The 16,057-nt window shown below is 43.6% G+C and overlaps 3 protein-coding genes across 7 annotated transcripts; 2 read left to right on the top strand and 1 right to left on the bottom strand.

The window, feature by feature from the left end:
- Positions 1–1,104: 1,104 nt before the first annotated feature.
- On the top strand, positions 1,105–4,081 carry LOC6900336 (uncharacterized). 5 transcript variants are annotated; one of them, XM_033383775.1, is made up of 6 exons: positions 1,105–1,296; positions 2,879–3,023; positions 3,117–3,248; positions 3,303–3,458; positions 3,541–3,760; positions 3,814–4,081. In XM_033383775.1, exons 3-6 carry the CDS (start codon positions 3,138–3,140, stop codon positions 3,927–3,929), a joined length of 603 nt encoding a protein of 200 aa, XP_033239666.1. In that variant the 5' UTR covers positions 1,105–1,296; positions 2,879–3,023; positions 3,117–3,137; the 3' UTR covers positions 3,930–4,081. The 5 variants fall into 5 exon arrangements, with proteins under 5 accessions (XP_033239666.1, XP_033239665.1, XP_033239664.1 ...); XM_033383774.1 differs by lacking the exon at positions 1,105–1,296 and adding an exon at positions 2,541–2,813 and having other exon boundaries at positions 3,556–3,760; XM_033383773.1 differs by lacking the exon at positions 1,105–1,296 and adding an exon at positions 2,542–2,813 and having other exon boundaries at positions 3,817–4,081.
- A 135-nt stretch (positions 4,082–4,216) lies between these two features.
- LOC6900338 (uncharacterized) lies at positions 4,217–6,659 on the top strand. Its single transcript, XM_002134697.3, has 6 exons — positions 4,217–4,486; positions 4,544–4,688; positions 4,746–4,877; positions 4,936–5,091; positions 5,164–5,416; positions 5,485–6,659. The coding sequence occupies exons 1-6, from the start codon at positions 4,362–4,364 to the stop codon at positions 6,102–6,104; spliced, it is 1,431 nt and encodes a 476-aa protein (XP_002134733.3). The 5' UTR covers positions 4,217–4,361; the 3' UTR covers positions 6,105–6,659.
- A 1,585-nt stretch (positions 6,660–8,244) lies between these two features.
- On the bottom strand, positions 8,245–14,937 carry comm (commissureless). The gene is made up of 2 exons (XM_001353092.4): positions 13,880–14,937; positions 8,245–9,402 (listed from the first exon to the last, which is right to left on the bottom strand). The coding sequence occupies exons 1-2, from the start codon at positions 14,397–14,399 to the stop codon at positions 8,747–8,749; spliced, it is 1,176 nt and encodes a 391-aa protein (XP_001353128.2). The 5' UTR covers positions 14,400–14,937; the 3' UTR covers positions 8,245–8,746.
- Positions 14,938–16,057: the final 1,120 nt, after the last annotated feature.

The raw sequence follows: 16,057 nt of genomic DNA, 5'->3' as shown, positions 1-16,057 counted from the left end.
TGGACTCAGAAGGAGCCAGTCTCTTGTCCGATTGCGGGACTGTCACTAGAGTGTCAGGTCACGTTCGAAGCTGCGGCAGCAGAGATGACTCACAGTCACCGACCAGCTCATCTATTTGGCTCGAAGGCAGCTTATCAGCCAGCGCACTGGCCACGAATTCGATGACGCAAGCAGCAAATGAAAAGTGGAAGTAGAAGTAGAAGTAGAAGTAGAAATGAAAGCATTTCCATTACCTACTCCGACATCAGGTTCCTGGTAGTCGGTCCTCCTAATTTTCTGCTCATTTTGTTTGATGATGCGACGACATATGATTTGTCCGCTCTTTGAACTCTGCCCCGGGCGTTTTATCTGCGCCCTTCGTTCCATTGGCCACTTATCAGCAGTCTTTTCACAGCCCGACTCGGTGTGGTCCTTATCTCTAGCGTGTGCTTCTGCTAATGAGTCGGCGTTAGCCTAAGAGTCTGCGGGATATTTGCATTTATCTTACTCAAACAAGTGCTCTGTAAGATTCGTTGTTTGCTTTCTTGGTTTAAATAAAATCAAGGAGGGGGTCGGATTTGTTTGTCTTTGATAAAAGTAAACCCTGACTTAGGGTATTAAGGGCTGCGGCCCACGGCCCTATCTTTCCATTCCGCTTTCGATTGAATTTTACTACGGGATTAATCGGACAACGACCTAGTTTGATAGGGGCTTTTTTGTCGCTAATCTAGAAAATCAACAGGTAAGTTGGCTTGGTTATTTTTCGCTTAACTTATCTGGAATACAATACAATCAAATAAAATCTTAATACAATAATTAAATGGGTCAGAAATAGCTACGACAAATATTGTGGTATTGTCTTTTTCCCACAAGATATTCGCGGATATCGGTAGTTATACATATGACTTTATCTATATCCATGTGTGATTATATTAAATATAGAACATTTCGCTATTTCATGGCACAAATGGTTCCTCTAATCGGATCTCACTTATTTTTTCATGTTACGGAAGGGAGTAGTGACTGAAAACAAGAAACTCAAAGCCTTAATTAGGATCAGTTTAGTGGCGATGATTTAAATATTACTCTAACGACCCTACCATTGAATTTTCGGTCACAAACGATCATGTCATAAGGAGCCTTGGTCAGACATGGTCGAAAGGAGACGGGTAACTGGGATAAAACTGTGTTAAAAAACAAAAATTGTTGTACGCCTACTTTGATAATTTTTCCACTCCTTAAATTTTTTTTTGGTTTTATCATTTATTTTTGGCAAGCGCAAATTATAAACAATTTAGGCGAAGATGCAGCTATTCCGTAAGTAGTCCTGAACATTTTTTAATCCAATTTTATATGCTTTTTTTAATTTGAGTCTAAGAATACGACTTAGTTGACTTGAACAAAAACTTATTTCAGCATTTGATATGCTATCATTTAATACAAAGAAGAGAATGTGAATGTGGAAATATTTCTCGCATTGGGTAACCTCTGCTCGAGATTTGGGAAAAGCATCCTTTAAACAGTTGAAAACATAAACAGGGCGAATGCTGCTTAGAATTTCATTACGCGTACTTAAGTGGTGTGATTTTCAGCACACCCTCCCTGCAGTCACCACCAACCTCTCCTGTGGGCAGAGTTAGTGTTGCAAAAGCTCGTAAAATCTACTGCACCAGCAACCAGCAACCAGCGACCGCAGTAGCGAGCGACACATCCACTGCAGTGCGGCTGCAAAACGTCATCACCGCGTTTTCCTTCGCCTTGATTTTATGGGCAATGGGCGATGCGCAAGCAGGGGAGAATGTACATGTACAGGGCACATGGACACACACACACACTCGTACATATCTCAGCTGCAGTCTGGTTTCTGGCTCCTCCTGGGCTGCCGCTAAATTCGGCTAAAGCGTAAAATTTTTATGGCTGCCGCAGAGCAGAGTCGACACGTGGAAGGAAGACCATGCGAAGTCAGCGTCGTAAATAAATTTTTGCCCGTAATTAATTTTGCATGCTAGTCAGATAGGAGTGGAGTGACACAGAGTTCTCGGCGACAGTTAGTTGATTCTTGACTCTCAAGTCGGGTTTCGCTTTTCGGGAGTTCATAAATGACGATGATGTGAATGGCGCATGCTTCTAAACTGTTGGCCTATACAATTTTGATATGCCGATGGTGTCGCTAAATGATTTTTTCCTTCTTGCTCATACGCACCAAGTGCGCACGACGACGTCGACGACGACGACGACGTACGTATGTTACTGTATTTTAGTATTCAAATTGTGTGCTCTTTTTATATTTTCGTGTTTCAGCAATTTGCGAATCAGTATTTTCCCTATCCGTCTGACATTCTGCCTCGAAGCCCAAACTATCAAAGTTGGCTGTGCACTGCAGTCGGCCTTATTAGTGAGCCTGTTTAGCTGGCTGTTTAGGAGTTGCAGCTGCTTGTCTAATACATATATTATTAATTGCATAAATATAAATATGTGCAAGCCGATTCGATACAGCGATTGGTTCGTCCATCCCCAGAATGAGGCCAAGATCTTGAGGTGGTTTTTTGTGTACATTCTCTGATAACACTCTGATCAGGGCAAGCCTTGGTCAGAAATTCCGAATATACAAATTTTCATAAAATTGCTGTTTTCTTCGTAAGCTGATGGTTTCTATATGATCACATGCCTTAAATTCGCTTTCAGTTAGGGCTCGCCACTGTGACGGAAGACTCCCAGTGGCCAGCAATGGACGTAGGCCAACGTCAGCGCATCCAGTTTGCCCGCCGAACATATCTATTTTTGTTGATATTTCTGCTACTAGCCTTGGTGCAGTGGGCCCTGGTTGGTTTGGTGTTAGTTTTTCTAGTTTGTCCTATTCTGTCTAATGCTTGAGTGATTGACCTCATTTTGCTTTCAGAGAAAGTGCTCGTGAGACACTCCGTAACAGTAAAATATTTTGCTTTGTTGCCTTCGTCCTGGGCATTTTACTGTTTCTCGTGTTCTTGCTGGTCGGACAAGTGCGGTACTTCAAAATTGCCAACCATATTGTGGCCTTTGTCATCGTGAGTTATCGAACAGAGCTCTCCACTGGCTTACTGTCACACTGTCACACTGTAACACTGTCATACGATTAACTGTACTCTAACTATACCTAGGTGGAGCTGCAAACTGTTGCGATGTTCTTGCTGGTAGCCCACACCTGGCTGCCAGAAATAATTGTGTACTTCTTGATCTGCTTGGGCTGCTTCGCGTTGTTCCTGGTCGTTGGATGCAACCTGCCATTCTCTGTGAGCAGGTATCGAGAACCTTAGACACTCTAATTGATCGACTTTCCGTCACAGATGGATCTGACCGAGCGCGTGGCCCACCTTTTCATAGTGACCTTCGTTTTACTGCTTGTCTCTGTGTATTTCCTAATAGTGCATGTCCATGTAACGAAGTTGCTGCCGTACGCATTTCTAATCTTCGAACTGAGCCTCTCGGTGGTTGTGTTCTTGGTGAGTTGTCCTGTCCCACCAATCCAGACGATCGCCTTGCTCTGACCAAGTCAAACCAAATCAAATGAAATCAAATTTTTAGTTTGTTATGCTCCAGGCTCAGACCATCAAGGGCGATCGCTTTGCCCAGATGAGTGACCGCGACGCTCTCCTGGCCTCATTGATATTGTTTCACGAGTTCCTGGCAGTTTACACCTTGACTTTTTTTTGGCAAATCACCTATGCCTACTTCACGCCCGAAGACTACTCCCGGGTCACGGAGAGTGCCAAGCAATACGCTGCTCATCACTACGGAGACGGAAGTAATACAGAGGTTAAACATTTATTATCTTATCAATAACGGAACTCATTGTAGTAGCTGAAAGCGGCGATGCCAGTGGCTTATCTGTGAGTATCAAAGCCTTTGCACACGTTAATGAAGCTGACGTGGGCGATGCTAAGCCCTGGAATGGTACTGGCACTCCCCGATAGAACGGTCATGCGATCACAGATACTCGTGGTGGCGAAAAATCTCCCAAGAGTACCGAAGTCTACGAAGAGGATGGCGATTTGTACGGATGTGTACACACAAGTAAATGTTTATCTACAATGTTTTCAATAAAGCTTTACAGTTGTTTGTCGAATGACCGTTTCCTTATCTGAATGGAATGGTAATAAACAAAAATGTCCATTCATTTTGAAGGTTTTTTTTTGGTCTTCGTTCCTCGTTCCTCGTCAGTATCAGGTTGGCTTTGATTATGTACTTATATTGAATAGTTATCAGTATACCCATTTAGTTGACATTTGATATGTTTGCCTAGCACCCATTGATGGTTTTGGACAAATTTGCAGTCGTTGTTAGACACACGGACGCCGGAACAGACTGAACACACTCCTGCCCTATAGCCTGCCCCATATATAGCTATGCATGCCTCAAACGATCTACGCAGATATCGGAAGTCTCGACGAAAGTTTGCTCTAAAAACATATCTCCTGCTGGCCGTCTGGCTTTTATTGGCCCTTATCCAGTGGATTGTTTTTTGCATTTTGTAAGTGCAAGTCATCAGGGTTTGATTGATTGATCGCTCTCATACAATTTTCCCCAGAACTGACTTGCGCTCGAAACTCCAGGATCTTTATTACGTCGGTTACGTGACATTGGTCCTGTCCGTTTTCATTTTTCTGATTTTCATATTCTTTGAGAAACTTCGCTTTGTTCGATGCCTGAACATTTTTCTAGCATTTATAATCGTAAGTGGTTGTGGTATTTAGTTAAATTTTTGGGGCTCCCCCTTCCTTCCTTCGCAGGTGGAGCTGCAGATCATCGCCACGTTTACTCTGATCACTCACTCCTGGTGGGCGGATGTGCTGACCTTCTTCTTTGTGTGCGTTCTTCTGATTGTGCTGTTCCTGTTAATAGGAGCATTTCTTCCAAAGAAAGTAAGAGTTCTCCATAGCTACTGACTATTCTATTCTCAACTGCTGCCGATCCCAATAGATGGACCTCACTCTGGACATAGCCGTCCTATTTATATTGGCATTCATCTTTATTATTGTCGCCGTCTTTTTCCTTATGTACCAGCTAATAATATCGAAAACACTCCCGTATAGCTTCCTGGTTGTGGAGCTGGCCATCACCATCACAATCCTATTGGTAAGTTGGTCTGTTGGTCCGTTGGCCTGTTGGCCTGTTGCTCCTGTGCCCCACTAATTAAGAGTCTGCTAGTTTGTTATGTACCATGCCCAGACCATCCATGGAAGCCGCTTTGCCGAAATGCGTTTGAAAGATTTTATTCTGGGATCTTTGATACTATTCCATCACTTTCTCATCATTTTCTGGCTGACGTTCTATTATCAAGTCAACTATAGGCCTATCACCTCAGATAATTACATAGCCACTAGTTCGACTAAGCAAGCTACAGCAACAGAAAAAGCCGGGGACTTAAGTGATCTTTTTGAAAACGACAATTACGATAATGGTAAGCTTTGATATGTCTCTTGAGCGAAGCTTCAACTGCACAATATTTCGCTGTTCCCAACCAATCAGGAGACGGCAATAAAGAAGATTCGCCTGACGTCTGGACAAATGCTCAAAACTGGACAGATCCAGATAGAGACAGAGACAGAGAAAGGTCTCGGCCCAAAGGATCAGGCGGTTCCAGAGATAAGAGTGACGGCACGGCTGGGCATCGAGATAGAGATAGAGGAAATAGGTGGAAGCCGTCACACGATGCGGACAGAGTCACTGTGCAATCAAGACATAGAGGAAGAGTCAAGAATCTGTCTAAAGATGAAAATAGAGATAGAGATGCCGACAGAAGTCGGGAAAGTCATGCACATGGAGACAAAAGCTCGAATGAAGGTGGAGTCGGAGATGCTGACAGAAGCAGAGATAAGGCCGAAAGACCCGCACCTAATTGGGATAGGAGACTCTACCCCAAGAACATGCGGCATCCAAATATCAGAGGCTATACCCAACAGGATAGGTCCTTTGAGAGGGCAGACCTGGACAGACAAAGTTATGGACGGGGAGCTTATCGAAATCTACCAAATGGTGATGGTTTCGATCATGATAGAGACGAGTGGAATTCTCACAAAAAAGCTATAGGAAGTAGTAACGTGGAAGATGCACTTGAAGATTCTGATTCTGGTCTTCCCACGTTGTAGTTCATCCCTACATTGGAATTCTTCCAGCCCTAAAAAATATCTGAAAATACCAAAAAAATGTTAATAAATTTAACAATGCCGAAGGAACATCAAGAAATCGCACATCTGGATTCAATAAGGAGCGACTTGTAAGTGACCGTATATTTGAAAATTACTAGGAATCAGGAAGAGGACACGGCCCTCAACTCTTCTTAGTTGTGCGAAAAGAGACGAGGTAATTCTTACATCGCGTAAAGAAGACTCTGGTACACATTTAAATGTCGAAATGGAAGAAGTGAAAGAGCTTCCTGTTGGAACTTTTAACACGAAAAACCTACAGATGACAAAAGTTTATTGAACGCTGTTTCGAATGGAATGAATTATGATTTTTAAGATGTCTACCTCCTCTCTATACACACATTGTACTCATGGTCGTATGAATGCCCTCAAGATGTATGGCCCTCAGCCAAAGCAAGTCAAGATACAATATAAAAAGAAACGTTTGTCAAATTACACCTAATACACGTGAATTCACAATAAAAGCGAAGCAACTACGGTGCTCCTTTGGCTAAAACATTGGAAGATTTACGATATATATATAACATATATGGGAATGGGTATCTGTAGTGTTGGTGTTTTAATACTTATTTAGCTCCTGCCGCTGGGATTATCTTTAAAATCTGAGTTATTAATCGGGACATGGAAACTCAAAAAGTCTTGCCAACTTTCAGCTTTGGTCCAGGATGTGTAGCCATTGGTCCCATATCATTGCATTAAATAGAATATACAACCTTCGTTGTTATTGAGCTCAGCTTTCTTCGTTTTACACTGGCTTTTTTCAGCATTTTGGCAAAAGAGCAAAGCACGACCACGACTGCCAGAGCCATGCAACTTCGGCTGCTGGTGTTGATGTCAATGCCAGTGCCACTCTTCAGTCTTCAGTCCTCGGTCCCCAGTCCCGTTTCCATCGCCCCTCCGTGTCCACTTTTGAGCTGCAGTCACTCATGGCTGCGACCTGAACTGAACCAGATACACGATGCACGATAATATTATTTATGGCCCTGTTTGGTGTTTGTTCCACCCACACCCGCGGCCTCTGTGTTACCTTCTATCTGAATATGCATCTGTCGCTTCTGAGAAGGGTTATGGAATGCTTAATGTGCCATCCACGGATTCTCGGTCCGTTAGTCCAGCTGTCTGATTTCTGGCACTCAGGCCCGTCGCACTCATCAACCAATTCGTACACTCGCATACAAATTGCAGCATTAGAGACGAAAAAGCTTGGAAAAAGTGTTACAATTGTATATAGTATTGTCATGGGGTGTAGGGTGTGCTCCCAAAATTCTCACCTTCCCAGGAATTGTAAATAAATCGATTTTTTTTGTGAATATTTCTTGTTATATTTGCATACATATGTAATTTTCTGGCAAAAAAAAAAAACAAAAAAACATTGCTTCTTTCGTTCTCATAGAAGACAATATTTATATTAGTTTTCAGATAGCATTGGATTTACTCTATGTATTGGATCTATATCTTTTTCTGTTTTCTGTTATCTGTTATCTGTTATCGTTTCTGTTTTGGTTCCTCAGTGCTTGATTAAAAGGTGTCATTTCGTTGAACGATTTGAAAATGTTGTGACTAAAATATGGAATATGGAATATAGCTGTAGGTTGCACTGAAACCTTATAAGTGGAAATTTTGCTAGGATAAAAGCAGTTCAAATATGTGAAAAATGTTGTGAAATTCCAAGATTGGAAGCAACAACATGCGAGTAGGTATGATTCCCTTATTAAATTAAGCTCTTCTGATTCGATTCCGTTTCGACGATTTCCATTGAGTGGGAAATCCTTTCAGCATTGCACGTTCCTCCTCCAGCACTCCACCCAGCTGCACTTCATGCCTGCTGACCTAATCCCGACGAGCCACGTTCAGGTCACGTACATAATATGAAAACAAAGCAAAAAATATTCGGCTCGTACCCGAATGTCATCGGATAGTTGCTCAGGCCACGTATCCCATGGATTAAAAAAGATGATGGAGGCAGGCCAGATGCCCAATGCTTGTGTCGGATTAACGAATGTTTAAGGAACTTTCAGAGCTGAGAATTCCAGAGCTGAATACTCTAATACTCGAATCTCATAAGGAAATTAAAAGAAGATAATTGCAATTTAGTTAGCACGGAGTGTTTTCATTTGAGTGTTGTATTTTTTCGCTCTTAACAGTCAGGCTTAATGGATAGACAACTAGTTTAAATACATAATACATTAATATACTTATATTAAAAAAAAAAGAAAAAAATACTCAGTCTTGCATAATACAATAATATAAATATAAGTATAAATATAACAAATCAGTTTGAGGGGCAACTGGGGAAACTGGGGCAACTGGGGCTGTTGCTGTTGGGAGAGTGTGTCTATACGAGTACGAGTATAGGTAGCAAACATTGCATTTTGGTTAAGAATTATGTTATTAGGCTATAAGTCTCTACATTGGAAACAACATTAGCAGCAGACGACGCGACTATTTACAAGTGACTAAGCAATTGGGCTGCTTTCCCTGATCTCTCCACGGTCCCAGTTGACGCCCCTCTCCGCCCCTCTCACTTCCATTCGCACTCCCACTCCCACTTCCACTTCCTCTGCCTCTGCCTACTGTCTGGGCAATCACGCGGCAACAACAACAACCAATGTGGCGCAATCATCGTCAGCAGCAGCCGCCGGCAGTAAACTTTGTGCCGGCACCACAGCCAGATCCCTCTGCTCCGGCTCGGCATGCTCCTGCTCCTGCTCCTGCTCCTGCTGCTGCTCCTCCCGGACCTGCTCATCCGGCATGTTAATGCAAATGGCAGGCATGGCTGTGGCCGATTCGGAGTCAGAGACGGAGATGGAGATGCAGGCTTTGTCCTCCTCCGCGGCTGCTGCTGCTGCTGACAGTTTGCACTTTTGCAGCTTATTCAGTTGGTGATGCTGCTGCTGCAGCTCGTCCTTCTCCCAAATGGGTGTGCGGGCGGTGCGTGGATGATGGTGATGATGATGCACAGCTGCCAGACTGGGGTACACAAACTTCATGCCGTAGGCAAAGTGACGAGGCTGGTGATGCAGGGCCTCGTCGTAGCTGGGCAACCCGGTGGCAATTGTATAGCAGGGTGGGGATTCGATTTGGTAGAACGCCGCCTCATTGTTGTTCCCAGCTGATGGCTGCTGCGGCTGCTGGAGGAGCAGGCGGCTGGCATCGCAGCTGACCAGGTGACCAGGAGAGCCTGCTCCGTGCGAGGAATAGGAATCGTTGGCGGCATGGATCTGTGCACGCATATCCTTATCTGCAATGGACAGAACAGAGCACAAGAAGAGGCGTTCGTTAGTTGAATTTGTCGAAAGAAAGTTTCTTTTGCAGGGGCTGGGGTTGGGGTGGGGGTTACGGTTGGGGGCTTCCACTCTCATTACACTGCTTGTTCATGTCAAAGGACACTTTTCATAGAAAGACTGACATTAAATTCAATTTAGCGTAAAGGCGCAAGCGCTTGATCATCAACTCCACTTTGAAAGGACACCCAGTGAGAAAAAAAACACGGACGAAAAAAAAAAGAAAAGGAGGCAATGGAAACAAAAAAGTTTGTGCTGACCGGAAATGCCTGCGAGGATGCCAGGACAGCCAAAGTTCCTTCGGAACAGACTGACAGCCACAGAAACAACAACAACAACAACAACAACAACAACATCAGCGGCAACGGCAACGGCAACAGAAACTCCGCAATAATATGCCGGAAGTGCGCGCGTGGCACAATGGAATGAAATAAAATACACACACACACCCACACACCCACACCCACACAGAGAGCGACTGACTGCAATGAAATAAAAGCTCGGCGCTCGCCCCGGAAAGCATGCAGCAGAAAGCATTTAATTTTTATAATCCCGAACGGCTGCTGCACATGAGTGCGTGTGCGTTGAAATATTGCATTTCAAAATTAAGCAAAATTAAATTAAGTTTGGGAAATTCCCCATTTGCAGCCACAACAACACGAGCCAAAAAACCAAAAAAAAAACCAAAAAAAAAACACCAAACGGCGAGCAGAAACATTCCAAAAATGTTGTTTGAAATTAAAATTAAAACACACACGAATATGAACGTGTCGTAATCGCGAGTGCTCGATTCCATTTGAAGTTACGCTTTTGATTAAACATTTATGAAACAATTATACGAGCAGGTTTGCCTTCAGGTTTGCATTTCATGTGTAACTCTTCGCCGAGGGCAAACGCTTCTCACTATTATTAAATGCAATTTAAGCTGCATTCAATAAATAAATGGACGGATCCCCCAGTCGGGGTCCAGTCGCATTTTTTCTGATTTCGTTTCAACACGGGCCTGTTAAAACTCGACCATTTTTTAGTTACTGCCTCTCCAAACCGTCTTTATGTTTTATAATTCCCTTTTTGTTTTTGGCCCGTCCCCAATATGTTTTTCAATTAAAGCGCATCGCGGCTGCTCCACTCAAAAGGTGGGCACGGTCTGTGGCATGGTGCGGCATGGGCATGGGGCTTAAGCCTGTTGAAAAATTTGCGCATTACAATATTAAAAGGCAGCAGTTCTGGAGAAGTACCAGTCAGCAGTTACAGTAGCAACAGTAGCAACAGTAGCAGTGGCAGCAGTTGTTGATTTATTGTTGAAACTGTGTACGAGTGTGTGTGCTTTTTTGTCCAGGACCGGGACCCATGGACCAGCCGTATGGGGACTCTCTCCTTTTTTGACGTTTGCTGCTACTTCTTTTTGCTCCTTTTCGCTTGATAGACAGACAGGGCAGGGCTGGACGAGAGGCGTGGCACACACATCCACATCCACATGCTGCAGGCTTCATATTTTATGCAAGTGTTTAACCCCCCTCGCCCCAGCCAGCGCCTTTCGTGCCTTTTTAAGCATTGCAGATGGCCAGAAAGAAGCCCAGAGAAACCCAGAGAAATGAAGTGAAATACTAGTGAAAGGTGAGAGAAGAGGCCGAACCGAACCGAACAGAACCACAGCGAGCCGAGGCGAAGCGCTGCAGTGTTTGGCGTGGAATGAAAAAATTAGCACGTCATTTGTTGTTGTGCTGTGTTGTTGTTGCCTTTTGTTTCTCGGCTGTGTTGGTAGTTTTCAGTTCTCTCTTTGCACTTGCACCTCATCCTTATCCAGGTCCTGGTCCTGGTCCTGCTCCTGTTTCTGTTGTCATTTTTGATGGCCCGAAATGTATGCAACAATTTAAATCCATCACAATAAGCCGCAGCTGATGAAAGGATATGACGGCGCACCGCGGCGTGGCTGGAGAGCGGTAAATGGAAACACTGATCTGTTTTATTTATACTTTCCTACTGGTTTGTGTGTGTGTGAGTGAGTGGAGGTGGAGTTTAGCATTTTAATGTTTTTCCACACTAAGGATTTGCTCAATCAGCGAATCGCTGCCACCTAGCGCTGTCCGGCCTCAAAAATATTTAGTTAATTATGAAACTCAATTAGATTTCGGCCAGAAGCAAAAACAAACTGGGAAACTATTTAAAATGTAGGAAAGTTCTGGACAAGAGAACATTTTGTGGATGCTTCCCTCTCGTAGGCTTGAGGTAAATACATATCCTTGTGTACTCCCAATTTATAAAATTCTTGTTCTGGTCCTCCAGCTGGAGCTGGTGCTGGTGCTCGTGCTGGTTCTGTTAATAAATTCAGGCGAGCCCTGCACTAATTGATAACAAGCAAAGCCAAGCTTGCCAATGCCTGGGACTGCGTCCGTGTGTGACAGTTTAATAAATAAAGTGTAAGCCAGGCCGACTGCCATCTCGTAACTGGGCCAGACACTCTTGTGCTCAGGCCTCGTTAACTATTTATAAGGTAAACACTGTGAGACGAAACATAGTGCGCATTAAGCGCACACAAGTTGGACAGGCAAGGAAGCGAAAGGAAGCGAGGGGAAAGGAGGCGCAAACTTAGGCGCAGTCGCTTAATTATAAATGACACGTACTCCCTGAATCTACTTTGGCTGTTCTAAGTACCGGAATCCTCGTACGAGTAAGTATATGGTGGTATATGGTATATGTATATGTGGTATCTAGGACAGTGGCCCACGGAAAGGGAAAAAGCACCATGACACTAACGAAACTAATTAGCCGGATTGGGATTGGTATTGGGCGCCCAAAAGCAGCCAACACATATCGCTCAAATTGATATTTTACGTATCCCCACCCCATCCATAGCACCTCTGGCTCTGGCTCTGGCTCTGGCTCTGCCCCTGGCCCCTGCTTAGTCGCGTGTCGTAATCGCAAGGAAAAGTTTTTAAGGCTCGTTAGCACAAAATTGACAGTTTGACAGTGAGTTGGCCATGCTTTAGTGCCACGGCCTTTTAGCCCAAGAGTCATGACCAGGTCCAGGACCAACAGGACCAGCAACACAAGGAGGACCAGGAGGACCAGGAGGCGGAACCGGGCCACATCTAGAATTAGGAATGAAGACAGTCAAAGTTACCCTAGCTATTCACTTTTTCCCTGGCCTAAATAAATCATTTGGCTAAATTGGTCTGCAAAAAGTTTGACACTTCAGTTGGGAACTTGTTTAGGTTGTTCTTTCGCCCCCTTTCGTCCCCTTTCCCTTGCAGCTCGGTTCGGTTCGGTTCGGTTAGGTTAGGTTTGGTTATGTTGCTGTTTATTTGTACGTATATTAGTAGGTATGTACATATGTACGTGTGTGTCTAAGTAATGATGTGTAAAGTGCCTAAACAGATGATTTATTTTTGGGATTTTGAGCGGGTAACCGTAACCGTAACCCTGTTTGTGTGTAACGAAAAGGGGCTGGTGGCTGGTGGCTGGCGGTTGGTACAACAGGTTTTGCGAGCAGATAAGATATGTACGTATTCATTTGTACCTATATTAACCTATGTATAGTATGCTATATTTATACAGAAATGGGTTAAGTTGCGGTAATCTACGAGTAGCTTTAGTGGCTTTAGTTGCACACCGATAAGAGTTTGTGATTGATTTCGGTATTTGTATGGGAAAAGTGACACATTCTCGTTATTCCATTTCTTGATTTGGTTTGCTTGACTTCCAATTTCCAGCCCCTCCTTTAACCATACAGACATCATCACTCCGATATCTCTGTGTGTGTATGATGTATGAGTATTCCTCTTTATCACTTGCCTCTTCCTTCCAATAAAATATTGCTTATGCATATGTCAACGCTCAATTTTCCGCTTTTATATGCATACGACAAGAAAGCAACACATTTTGGGCATCAACTTTTAGGGGTCGCTGTGGCTGTGGCTGTGGCTATGGCTGTGTCTGTGGCTGGGTCTGTGCCCCCCTTCCCATACATTATCGCACTCATAAAGAGGCCAAAGCCTTTGGCAGAAGCGAGTCAATTTAATATTATAAATATGCGCCACATATATTTTGTGGCATAATAAACTTGTGTATCTAAAATTACAACAGAAACGACGATGCAAGCGGCTGACAATTTCGAAGGCTTCCAAACAAATTTATGAGGTTTTCGGCCATAACAGTCGGCCCTGGCTGAAAGAACCTGAACGAAGGGATCGGCCAGCAGAGGAGGCTATCTGGTTGGACCTGTGACTGGGACCATTTTCTGCGTTTTATATTGTTTAGCGAGCTGAATAAATGGCTGAAGATAACGCTTTGCGAAACATTTTGATTAAAGTCTGGACATAAAGGCCAAATGTATGGGGTACGGCCCTGGGGGCGTGGACTGTGAGATTGATGGCACACTGGAAAATGTGGGCAAAATGTGGGGAAAATGTGGGGTAGGAATTCGGAACTTACTGCATTTCTTCCATGTGCGGAACTTCCGGTAAAAGTAACAGCTGAACAGGATGAAGACCAGGGATAGCACCACCAGGGAGCTGACCACGCCGATCCACAGATAGTTAATTATCACATGCATATCGGCGTCGCCGAAGATCTGGCCCCACCAGCCCGCCGACTCGCCGCTGTCCTCGGCCCGATCACGCAGGTCGGCCAAGTCCAGCACCACCGACTTGGAGAGCTGCTCGGTGCTGATGCTGCCTTCGTGCGCCCACCCGGAGGGTGGTGCGGCGTCGTAGGAGACCGCGGCATTGCCGATCCGCTGGAGCAAGGCGTTGAACGAGTTGAGGGCGTCGATGTGCCGCAGATCGTGGGCGCTGGGTATCTCGAAGGTGATCCGGTTCTGCTGCATGTGCTCCGCAATGGCCTCGGGACTCATGCTGCTCGCCGGGGCGGAGATGAACTCCGCATACAGCTCGTCGCTTGTTGCTGCCGCTGTGGCTGTCTCTGCTAGAGGGTAATCCGTTGTGCTGATCATTTTGGTTTCTCTGGTGGGTGTTGGGTCCTGGGTGCTGGGTGCTCGGGAATCCGTTTCGCTTTGGTTTGGGTCAGGCACACGTACACTGTTGACACGGCACGTAAAAAAATTCTTTGGCTTATATTGATATAGTCATGGATATTTCAGAGTTCTGGTCCTCGAGGTATTCGCGAAAGTGTTTTCTTATTTAAAAAAAAATATTTTTTATTACTAAGTGATTTTTTGTTCGATACGAAACAACCGCTCGTGGATATTTTGTGTGATATCAACGGACTTTTCTGAATTCAAAAAAAAAGTCGACACTCGGTTCGGTTTTCGTGTTCTTTCCTTTTCCGCGGCCCGAGAAGGATTGACCAAGAATCCACAGTCCACAGTGTTTTCATGCATTTTCACATTTTTCCCAGTTTTCCGGTTTTGAGTGAGATTTATGTTTTGAGAACGTAGCGAGACGTTTACTCGCACACACAGAGAGAGCGCATTTCTCACTCAACCATCCGTCCGCCAGATGCGAAGACTCTCTGTTGAATGTTAATGTTAATGTCGGGGGTGTAGCATGAGTGGGATGCATGTTGCAGCGAATCCACTCGGAGAGTGCGACATGTTCGCTCACCACAAACCACTCAAGAGCGAGAGAGCTCATTTCTGCGTTCGGTTTGAGTTTCCGGTTTCGAGTGATTTTTGTTTGAGTTGCCTCTCCTTGAGTCGAATTGGCCGATGTGAAGGCATGGTATAATTTTATAGGTTTGGACAACTCAGGGAGCCTGATGGACACAGGCATCTGTGTACCGGGATATCTGTGTTTAGTTATATATGTCTATATTTTATCCCTTTTTTTAATGATTTGTAATTTTAAACTAAACTTTTTTTCTACCGTATTTGAATGAAAAATGCTAAAGAACACTAATAATAGTATCTGAATAAGTTAAGTTAATTTAAATGGCACAAAAAAAGATTTCCGTATACTATTGTTCTGATATTATATTAACTCATCTAACCATTTAACATATAATTTCACTGACTAAAGTCAAACAAGTGGACACCTATTAAAATAAGCAAAAGTTTACTTTTTCGGTATTTACTGAAATTTTTTAGTCATTTTTTTCTTTACTATTATCTCCTATAAGAAAGATGATTATTGATAACAGTTTTTCCACCAAGGTTCTCTAACAAATTGAACTATCTAAAAAAATTCCCGAAATTTTGCCAGAATTGGCTAACGGTACATTCTGTAACCCGGAATTTGGTTACGTATCGCCAGTTAAGTATGTCAGATGCCGCCGCGGATTTATAACAACAAAACAGGAAAGGTTTCTTATATTTAATAACTTTGAAACTGAACACTGAATATTTCATATGTATGTTATATAGATTTCCAACTCGAGGAGTCTTGCCATTTGTATCCCAACCTAAAAGCCACTTCGGTTTTTGGTAACGTTTCGTCAGGTCATATTTTGGCTTTTATCTTATTCTAAAATAAATTCGTTTTCTTATTCTTAATTAAATATAGTACAAAAATTTGATTCTCAAATTTTGACCTTTTTGTTTTTATTATTATTTTTAACATTTTGTTCTACAAATGATATGTAACGCCAGAATGGAAATCCCCATATAGTACGTGGGTAATATAAATAATGCACCTCTAAAACAACAATTAATTT

This window comes from Drosophila pseudoobscura, chromosome X, assembly GCF_009870125.1.
Source record: "Drosophila pseudoobscura strain MV-25-SWS-2005 chromosome X, UCI_Dpse_MV25, whole genome shotgun sequence".
NCBI classification, from domain to species: Eukaryota; Metazoa; Arthropoda; class Insecta; order Diptera; family Drosophilidae; genus Drosophila; species Drosophila pseudoobscura.
This window is presented reverse-complemented; position numbering and strand designations above follow the sequence as displayed.